The sequence below is a fragment of the Bactrocera neohumeralis genome, chromosome 6 (assembly GCF_024586455.1).
Source record: "Bactrocera neohumeralis isolate Rockhampton chromosome 6, APGP_CSIRO_Bneo_wtdbg2-racon-allhic-juicebox.fasta_v2, whole genome shotgun sequence".
Classification (NCBI taxonomy): Eukaryota; Metazoa; Arthropoda; class Insecta; order Diptera; family Tephritidae; genus Bactrocera; species Bactrocera neohumeralis.
In genome coordinates, this window is record NC_065923.1 from 12,623,853 (window position 1) to 12,635,265 (window position 11,413).

Here is an 11,413-nt window from a genome sequence, read left to right on the forward strand (position 1 = left end):
ACAAATTTAGAGAGAATACTTTCCATGCAATATCATCTTTCTGTATTAAAAATGGATTGAATCAGGTCAATACTTCCCTGAGCCTATTATAAAGGACTTCGAACTTCCGGATGGCTTTACTCCATATGATTGGTGATTGTATATACATCACACAAAACCTTAATGAAACCCTAAGGACATTCCTTTACTAGATCACACTAGGTAAAATCGGATCGGTATTAGCCCAATTTCCATATAACCACTACTTAGAATGATTTTCGATTATCTAACAAACCATATGCCGAATATGTTGTTTAGTGTATGAGTTATTCATAGTATATGTATATATAAAATTACTTCGATTCTGATTCTCTAGTTTTCGTTTTAAACCTAACTTTGATTTTTGTAAGTTGCAAGAGTATTAAATGTTCGGTGGCATCCGAACTTAGCCCTTCCTTACTTGTTTAAATTTAATTACTGAAATTTCACATAATTTTTTTATCTAAAAAAATCGTTGTAACGCAGCTAATGGTTGATGTTCTGCTTGCTGCAAAACATTAATGACTTAATTTCAAGAGATAAACTCTCACACAAAAGACTTAAGACACGAACTTGCTGAAAAATTTACTCATCAATGCAAATGTTTTACCTAAAAGTCTGTAATTTTTTGCATCAAGGGATTTTATTTACATTTCCTTTTCTAAATCTTTCACCCATTCACTTTTCGTTAATTTATACAAACTTCCATTAGTGAAATGATCACATCATCAACAACCATGTCTACCATGTAAATATACACCAATAAAACTGCAACAAATCATTTTATTGCGTTAATTAAGCACAGCCAACATTCTTAGTATGCACTAACGATGCACAAAACAACAACCCAGTAGTCAGGCTTTTCAGATTTTATTACAATTTTTGGAACGTGCTTGGCACACAAAGCAAGAAAATAGTAAACTGCTGACGATGTTTGCTTATGCGTTTGCTTCTAGATCCCAAATTTTAATAAAGAGATCGTTTCAAGGTGGAACATTCGGCAGTTGCCATAAAGCCGCATTGAATATTAAACAGAAATTACTTTTCATTTTATTTTGGTAATTATTTTTTATTAAAACAGAAGCCATATCACTTTGTAAACGTTAAAAAACTGCAGCACTTGGTTGTGTATTCAGTATTAAAAGTAAGTATTTTATCCGTAAATATAAATTAAAAAAGGAATCTCAAGGTGTATCAGCAATCTTCTCCAATATCCAGTCGACATAGTGCTGCACACTGGCGTAAACACCTGGCACTTCAGGACGCGCACAACCCACGCCATACGAAACCACACCGATCAGGTAATAACGCACATTGTTCTTGTAAGACTGCAAACAAAAAAATTAACAATTGGCTTTTATTGTTTTATTTTTCATTTTTTTAGTTCAACTCACCTCTGGTATCATCAGTGGACCGCCCGAGTCACCTTGGCACGTATCCTTGCCGCCTGATAGCACGCCTGCGCACAGCACACCATCATCGAATTGGTCATCAGACACCAGACGATTGATGTTCTTGTAACTACGTTCACAGACATCATTCTTGAAGATTGGTATTTGCAATTCCTGCAAGACATTCGACGAGACGCCACCCTCCATAGTCTTGCCCCAGCCCACGACGAAGGGCGTGTAAGATACATAGGACTTTTGGCGTATCGGCGCTGCGGTAGGCAGGCAAATCGGTGAAATCGTCTCTCTGAATTTTACGTTGCGCTCCAGCCACAATACTGCCACATCGTTTTTGCCATTGCGTCTGTTGTACTGTGGATGGGCTTCTTTCTGCTCGTGGGAGGAATCAAGGTTTCATTTAAGTAAAGCTACATTGATATTGTCCACAAATGCACTTACCCGCACAATGTTGACATCTTCGTGGCGTGTTTCCGTGTCGGTGCTCAGGTCGTGTTCGCCCAAACGAACATAGGCGCTGCAAGAAAGTAAGCACATATTAAAGGTAAGTACTAAATACAAGTCAATTTGACCGCTTACAGATCGCTACGTATGCAATGCGCCGCTGTGACGATGTGTCGCGCCGTCACCAAGGTGCCACCACACTTGAATGGTGAACTCGCTGAGCCGTCGGGATACGCCAAGAGCACAGCCCATGGCCAAGCGCCCTTCTTACTCACCTCGCCGCCAACAATTTTCTTGTAGGTGTTGTGCGTGTAGCCGCAACCCTCCTCCAAAGTGGGTGGACGTGTGGGTATATCATCGCTGTTGACCACTATCACTGTCGGATCCTTAATAACATTATCGCTCGTCGGACAACATGCCACGGATGCAACGCCGCCACAATTGCGATTCGAAGCACGCAGGAAGTCGGCAAACTCGGGGTCATTCGACTTGGCGTAAAGCTCTGTAACCAGCTGGCTGCACTTGGCAATGGCTAAGGAAGAGAGAAACGTTGCATTTTACGACTTCTCACTAGTGCTTTTGATAAGGTAATGGGTTGTCAAAAAAGTCTTGCGGTATTTTTATTGAATTTTTTTGTTTATTCAAATTGAAATGAATTTTTGATGACTCATGCCCAGCTCTTGACCAATGCTACGGCTGCTACTATGCCGGTCTCTTTCGACCAATTCAGCGATTTTATCGCAGTTTTCGACGACAGGCCTTCCGGAGCGTGGCGCATCTTCGACCACCTCTACACCAGAACGAAAACGTTGAAACCATCGTTGTGCGGTGGAAATGGAAACTGTATCGGGTCCATAAACTGCACAAATTTTATTGGCGGCTTGAGATGCATTTTTGCCTTTATCGTAGTAGTACTGTAAAATATGCCGTATTTTCTCTTTATTTTGCTCCATGTTTGCGACGCTATAACTCACGAACGACAATCAATCAAACACGTGTTAGCGCTTGAAATGAGCTTTCCAAAAAGGTATAGCATGACCCAATGCGACGAATAAAACTAGAACAACGCGCTTTCAGCGCCAACTAGCGAAAATACCACAAGACGTTTTTGACAACCAATTATATAAAACCATAGATAGTTTAAGTGCTTACCAACACAAACACCGCGTCTCAGCTTCGGATCCACACAAGAGTCGCCTGTCAAGCGTTCGCCGATTTCTACGGGTGCAGTCGTGGGGCTTAGAGTGGGCGCTATTGTGGGACGCGCCGTTGAGGTAACAAGTTGACCTTGGTTTGGCGGTGGTCTCGGTTGAATTATGTTTGGTGCAGATGTAGTTTGTGGCAGGAAGGGATTCGTTGGACTTTCAGTGGAAGGCTGTGGACGTATTTGTGGTTCAGGTTGTGGAAGCGGTTGCGGTTGTGGTCTTGGCTGTGGTAATGGTTGTGGTCGTATCTGAGGCTGTGGTTGTGGTCGTGGCTGTGGCTGCGGCTGCGGTTGTGGCGCTGGATTTACTGGCCGTGAACAACAAACCTAAATAATTTCAGTGATCAGCATAATTTTAAAATATCTACTTTGCTTAAATTGCAATTATTTAACTTACCACTGGATCACCATTAACACTTCGTGTTCCACACGAGCGTTGTGAAGCTATAACATAGCGTTCGGCTTGATTGCGATTGCGTATATTGAATACGTTCGCTATTTGTGGACAATATTGTAATAGCACGCAGTAACCATAATAATTCTCTGGAGTCACGCAGTTGTACTGGGCTGTAAGTACAATCGAAGTTAAATAATTACATTATTAAAGTGTAGTTAATTTACGCAATGAATCTTATTCCTATTATTTTGATTACTTTAAAATTGAAGTGCAGTGCCACTGAGACCCAAGCTAGAAACAAATCGCACTCCAACAACTATACCGAAAAGTTGGTGATCGATGTATCCCCTAAGATGTTGGGGAAGCAGAATTTTCTCTATTTGAGGTTTTGTCAAACAAGCTAGGTTAGGTTAGGTTAGGTTATTTTTGTAGGCCAATGAGCCACGCATAGAACAGTTTTGTCCTTTGCGATACCAGATGGAGTTCAGATACTAGGTCCATGAGGAGTAGTCATCCGTTAAGATGCCTGCGCTTGACGTAAATGTTAACAGACTCTGTAGCCTCGGTATCGTTACCGTGGGGACCCCAGATCCTTACAGCGTGGACTAGACATTTCCTGCAATTTTTTCGATCTGTCAGCACTATTCTGCGGGCGTGTGTCGCCACCAAGTGAAACAACAAATTTGAATGTAGAAAAAAAATTATATTGAGATTTTGATAAAAAATGGCATCTACTGGCGGGCTAATTTTCGGAATAATCTTTACCAAAAGAGCTTTGACGGGCAACGGTGATTCCAGAATCTCGTTATAATTTGTAAAAATTAAAATTTTTCTTAGAAAAAATAGCAGATAATTTATTTAAAAAAGTTTTTATAATGAAAAATCGTTCCTAAATCATGTTGCTGTGGAGCTACATCTAACATTTCAAGCGAATTTGTGCTATGGTCTCAGAGTAACATCGACTAATTACTCGAAAATAAAATTAAATGATTCATTAATAATTATGTGCTCTTTTTGACAAGACTGCTGCTTTTCGGTGTGGCTATTTACGACGAAAAAAAATTAGTTATAGACTAGTATATTTTGAATTAGTTCGAATTCAGTCAGTTTTTACTTGGTTCACTTGTTCAATTTTTCGGTATAGCGTCTTTGCATAGTTAACACACACACTTATAACTCACATAAATTTATATTTAATCACAATTTTAGTGTTTTATTTACAATCTATTAAAAAAATTAGCTAATGAGATAACAAAATCATAATCTCACTTATAACGTATTGTCAAAAAAGTCTTGCAGTTTTTTTTATTGAATTTTTGTTTTTATTGAAATTGAAATGAATTTTTGATGACTCATGCCCAGCTCTTGACCGATGCTACGGCTGCTACTATGCCGGTCTCTTTCGACCAATTCAGCGATTTTATCGCAATTTTCGACGACAGGCCTTCCGGAGCGTGGCGCATCTTCGACCACCTCTACACCAGAACGAAAACGTTGAAATCATCGTTGTGCGGTGGAAATGGAAACTGTATCGAGTCCATAAACTGCACAAATTTTATTGGCGGCTTGATATGCATTTTTGCCTTTATCGTAGTAGTACTGTAAAATATGCCATATTTTCTCTTTATTTTGTTCCATGTTTGCGACGCTATAACTCACGAACAACTTAAAAGAAACGACAATCAATCAAAGACGTGTTAGCGCGTGAAATGAGCTTTCCAAAAAAGGTAAAGCATGACTTGGTGCGACGAATAAAACTAGAACTACGCGCTTTCAGCGCCAACTAGCGAAAATACCGCAAGACTTTTTTGACAACACTATTATTATTGATATCACTGGTTTTTAGAACCTATTATTATTGATATCCAGTGATATCGATAATAATTTACAATATTCATATCAAATGTTCTTATTTCTAGTGCTTATATTAACAAACTTAATACTAATATTTAATACCATAGTAATATATGTTATTAATTCCTCAATGGGAGATCTAGAATATGTTATCTTTTGAATCTAGTAATTCCAATGCTGTCAAATATAATAACATGATTGCCAAAGGATTGTCATGATAACTGATTTGTGTAAATATGCTGTACCAAATATTTTAATCTCAGCTTTAACAAAAGGCGTTTAAGATTGTTTAGATGAGCCAGATTATTTGTTATAAACGAATGAATTTCTAATTATTTTTGATTTACGCAAAGAAACCTTCATTTGTCATAATTTTTTGTTTATAATAACAAAACTATGAATTAATTACTGTTTTATAATGTTACAAATTGATATTTTTGAGATCAAATATTTTAATAAAAATACCGTAAAATTATTGAATAAAACAATTTTACAAAATAAAATAGTGTATCAGATACATCATACGAATTCCTTAAAAAATAAAATGTGCCTATATGGAGGACTTATTTGAATAACATATTAATGTCTTAAGGGATGCGTAGAATAAAAAGACTTGGTAAATTTAAAGACAAGAAACGGTATAATGTACTCATCGAAAAATCCACTAAGAAGAATTTTTATTTAACGCGATATTGAGGTTTTAATAGACATCTGATTTGACAAAAACTTTAAACTCGATTTTCTCAAAACCCAAAAAAAATTATACGCTATTGTTATATTGAGGGGACGATGTATAAATATTTCAGTTATTGCTCATCACATATCATTTGTTGTCCTACAAGGGTGCTTAATTTTTAAAAATGTCAATTGCTTGAGTAAATATTGCGTATAAGTGTATATAACCATTCCGACTCAACACATTTCAATTTCTTTAGAACGTTTTCTATATTTTTTTTAGCGGATTCCTAACTAATTTAAACTGTTGTCATCTTCATTAGCACTTAATTATTACTTTTCAAGTTTTTTGTATTTATTTTAGTTGTTTTTTTTTTGTTTTATATTCTCATATTTTAAATTCACTGTCATGGCTGTTAATAATATTATCTTAATTTATCGAGTTTTTTGTTTTTTCTTTTTCATTCAATTTTTTTATTTCTTTTTTTTTATTATCATCTTTTTATTATTATTTTTGTTTTTTGCCAGCTCCAAATTCATAGCCTTGAAGTCGGCTACTACCGTCCACTAACTGGTTTACTGAACTTGCATACGAAATACTCCATAAAATTTTTTAAAATGACGCGCACAGCAGCTAAATAAGCTGTATTTACATACCTACATACGAATATACAACAGGTGCATATAATATTGATGAGCCGGTAACTTTTTTAAGCAGCTCTCGATCTCAAAGGATTAATTGTAATCATACAAGGCAAAATTTCCGCAGTGAAAGGCACTTCGTGTGTTCGGGCTAAAGAGATTATACGCAGTTGTTTTTATAATAGAACACAGTAATCACTTTGGCAGATGGATACTTTAATATATAGTCATTCTCTGTATTTTTCCAGAAAATTAATTATGATATGTCGTGGCGTGTTAAATTGGCCTTGTAAGATGTAATTTCTTCTTCACTAATGATTGCTATCATAAAATATTTTGCTCATATGCTTGTTGGTAACAACTGACCATATAAAAAGCCACTTGAGGGAAATTTATGTGCTTGAGATATATACCGCTTGTATGAACTTTTCGATATTGATGCCAATGTTCCATTTGGTGAGCCACGGTTCTAGAGTATTCAATTCAATTATTGCTTGTCAAAAAAGTCTTGCGGTATTTTCGCTAGTTGGCGCTGAAAGCGCGTAGTTCTAGTTTTATTCGTCGCATCATCATGCTATGCCTTTTTGGAAAGCACATTTCACGCGCTAACACGTGTTTGATTGCGTTTCTTTTAAGTCGTTCGTGAGTTATAGCGTCGCAAACATGGAGCAAAATAAAGAGAAAATACGGCATATTTTACAGTACTACTACGATAAAGGCAAAAATACATCTCAAGCCGCCAATAAACTTTGTGCAGTTTATAGACCCGATACAGTTTCCATTTCCACCGCACAACGATGGTTTCTTCGTTTTCCTTCTGGTGTAGAGGTCGAAGTCGAAGATGCGAAAGAGACCGGCAAAGTAGCAGCCGTAGCATCGGTCAAGAGCTGGGCATGAGTCATCATTTCAATTTCAATAAAAATACCGCAAGACTTTTTTGACAATCCATTATCATAATTATTTTACCAAAAGGGCAAGAGGGTAAATGAAGAGACATACACTTTGTTCAAGCTAATTTCTTCTCGTCGCTTTTATATTCTTACCCGATTTTTATTCTAAAATTATGATACATATAATTTTAGAATTTTTTGAAAGTTGAAAAAACAACTAACAACCATTTCTGGTTTGAAACCTTTTTTGACTTGCAACTGAAATGTCTTAAGTGAATAAACTAGTAAAATACTTAAATCGGCACCATCCACGTTTTTTTCTCTTTTCAATGCTATATTACTGATGAAAATATTAAACAAGTCAAGGATATGGTGCTTGAAAATCGCCAGAAAAGTATTAGAGATATAGGAAGAAAGATCGAAATCTCTCAAGAATTCGTTCAAATGATATTAGTGGATATTTTGCTCGACTCGTCTCGATAAAACTGATTTTTTTAAAGAGTACTTTAGTTTACAATCTATCAACCACCGTATTCACCAGATTTGGCTCCGTGGGATTTTTTCTTGCTTCGAAACTGAAATTGCCTCTCCGTGGAACCCTCTCTCAATAGATCGAATACATAAAAGCTGAAGGCCATCCCAAAAACGATTATGAAAAGTGTTTCGAGAACTAAACAAAATCGTTCACATAAGTGTATTATATCACTTTGGGATTATCTTGAAAGCGAGAAAATGAGTATTGGTGAATAATTAAATATTTTGTGTTTTTTACAATTTTCAGGTCGCAATGTTTCAAAGTCAGAAAGCATTTTTGAAATGAAAAAATTGTTAACCGAATTTCATCCCTGTTGATATTTCACAAAATGTTCTTGTATCACAATTTCGAAACTTTTTTTTAGTCATTTTTCACTGATATCTTCCAATATTTCACATAATCTTTAAATTTTAGTTACAAATTGCCTAATAATTGGCCGCAATTGCACTTAGCACTTCTGAACTTTGTTTTATTTTCTAATTTGTTAATGAGAGAACATCTTATTTACAGTTACTCATTCACTATTACATAATTTTGAAAGACTTCACTCAAATAATGGTTTCCTTGGCACATACAATTACGAGAGTTTTACTGAGACTTTTTTTGCATTTGTTTTGCTGTAACTTTTGCTCCATCAAATATTTATAAAATTACACGATTTGTTAATTGTTGGTGTACTTTTTCTCAAACTAAACATTTTCACACATTATTATTAAATTCTCGTCAGATGTGAATTCGTTGCACTGAATACTTCTTCGTTTTTTTTTTCAATTATATATTTCCTTGTGAAAAACCTACCTTGCGAGAACACAGCGGGAAGCAGCACAGCACAGGCGAATATTAACAACGGAATAAACACCTTCATTCTAAATTTTAAATATTTTGAACTTGAATCAAAATTATTGAATTCGATTTGACAGTAGAAAAAAATAATATACTCTTTACAATTAATTATAAACACTTGAGCATAACAATTGTAATTAGTATGGTTCAAGAAACTATTTATTCACAGCATCACTTAGTCACAATATGGCACAAGTAAGTATACTGTGTATTTTCAAATATTTTATACGCGTTATGCCGAGCAGCGCGTGCTTTTCGTTGCGAACGCGCTTAAATCAGAACTGTTTCCGCAAAAGTCGCGTTCGAATCTTCACAAGCGAGAAATTGAATTTTCTACGTTTTTAGCGAATCTTTTATAACTCAAACCGTTCGGCAGCATTCGCATAAACAAACTGATAGCCGGTTTATATTTGTATTACACTTATGAAGCTCAAGTTAGTAGCAGTAGTAGTAGCTAGCAGTAGCCGGTTGAATGCATGAGCAATTGAGTAATTAAGAGTTTGAGAAAAGTTGTGTGCGTGTATGTGTATTAAGGGGGTAAGAAACATATTTGAAAAATAGGAGTATGGCAGATTTAAAATCCTACAGGTTTTAGTCAGATATCAAACCAATTTCTATATTGTCAGCAGATGGCGCTACCAGCTCGTGTTTGAGAAGGCATCAATTCGCACTTTGTACTGATACTAAATTATTATTAAATTCTATAGCAGTTATTGACAAAGGATATTTTTGAAATGAAAATATTTGAAATCAATAATAACAGTATTAAATATTTTTCCAACATTTTTGGTTTTTGTCACCATTCGGTTTGGATCCTCGCTACACCATATTCCAATAGCGCCTAGCTATAGGCGACATCACTATACTTATAATTTTTTTGCTTCAAATATTTTGTAGTTTTTGATTGCACCGCTTCAACTTTTATTTATTTATCCAATTTACTGATAATATTGTTTATTTATAAGACAGTCAGACTTTCGAAAATCGATATTACATAAACTGAGGGACTACATACATAGGTTGCCTTTTATATTTCGGGATTAGAGAATAAAAACAAATATTAATCATCAAAAATCGTTTTATTATGTTTCAAGAAATTTTTAATTAAGATCTATATATTTTCGCATGCGTTTGAACCAATTGTCGAAGCACTTTGTTTATATCTCCAAAACATGCATTCCGAAACCATCAGCCGCCTCCTCAATAAAGAGAAGTCATTCGGTGACAAGTCTGGACTATATAGATAATGATTCCTAAAACCGTTGTTTTAAGTGCTCAAAAATGCAGTTGCTTCAGGCTTTGTATGAGAACTCGCATTGTCGTGGTGAAGAATGAATGAGCATTTTTTGACCAATTGACAAATTGTGTGGGGTCCAATGTTTTTTTATTCAAATGTTTATGCAATATTGATTGCATGCTTGTCCCACCCAAGCCTACAGTTGTCCCAATTTTACAATAGTTCACATGTTGATCTTGCAATATCAGTTTTCGCACAGCATCAATAGTTTCCGGAACAAGAGCTGATTTTGGACGACCTTCAAGAAATTCGTCTGGGAGTGATCTACGACCTCGATTGGTTTCACCATACAATCGATAAACACTGGTCCTTGCTGGACCTTCAACAACAAACATTAAGTTAAGTTTATCGATGCACTATTACCGAGGTAAACCACGTGAAAAGTTGTAAAACATAATGAGGCAAAAATGTTCGCGATCGAATTCTATTCTCTCGACGAGATGAATATTTTAAGTTACCATAAACAACACAAATAGCGCTCGTGTGTCAAAACGTTCTGAGTGTTTACGGCATAAAAACAATTGAAATTTGTTGTTGTTGTTGTAAATTGCCTACATAGTTTGTATATACATATGTATACATACGGATGAACAGACAGACGGATATGACTACATCAACTCAGCTTGTCTTCCTGTGCATTAATGTATGAAGTATCCGACGGTTCCTTCTTAGTGTTAGCAAGCTTTGTATATCCTGTTCAGGGTATAGAAATTAACTATTTCATTAAAAACTACATTTAAAATAGGAAAAATTTAAAAAGCATTATTATTTTTGGATCATACTATTGGAATGAATAATAAGTCTATATCTTATATTCGGATAGAAATCATAGAGACCTTGGCGTATTTGGTTCGTTGTTATCTATCAGCGATATTTGGAGAGGAAATTCCTCTTTTCAATAAGCACAAAAGTTCCTCAAAGAATTTCCTAATTTAAATTTCGTAAAATTTATATAGAAATTAGAGAAGGCTATATAGCTTCGGTGCAGCCGAAGTTAACGTTTTTTCTTGTATTATAAACATTCAATTGCGTTGCGAGTTTTCGAGAGAAAAGTTCTGCGAAAGATTTATGGTCCTTTGCACGTTAGCCACGGCGAATACCGCATTCGATGGAACGATGAGCTGTTATACACGACATCGACATAGTTCAGCGAATTAAAAGACAGCGGCTACGCTGGCTAGGTCATGTTGTCCGAATGGACGAAAACA

The 11,413-nt window shown here is 35.7% G+C and overlaps 1 protein-coding gene across 1 annotated transcript; it reads right to left on the reverse strand.

Annotated features, from left to right (window-relative positions):
* Positions 1-1,060: 1,060 nt before the first annotated feature.
* LOC126763430 (venom serine protease Bi-VSP-like) lies at positions 1,061-9,288 on the reverse strand. Its single transcript, XM_050480940.1, has 7 exons — positions 8,864-9,288; positions 3,470-3,639; positions 3,021-3,399; positions 2,004-2,400; positions 1,866-1,941; positions 1,413-1,796; positions 1,061-1,346 (listed from the first exon to the last, which is right to left on the reverse strand). Exons 1-7 carry the CDS (start codon positions 8,928-8,930, stop codon positions 1,203-1,205), a joined length of 1,617 nt encoding a protein of 538 aa, XP_050336897.1. The 5' UTR covers positions 8,931-9,288; the 3' UTR covers positions 1,061-1,202.
* Between the last annotated feature and the right edge of the window lie 2,125 nt (positions 9,289-11,413).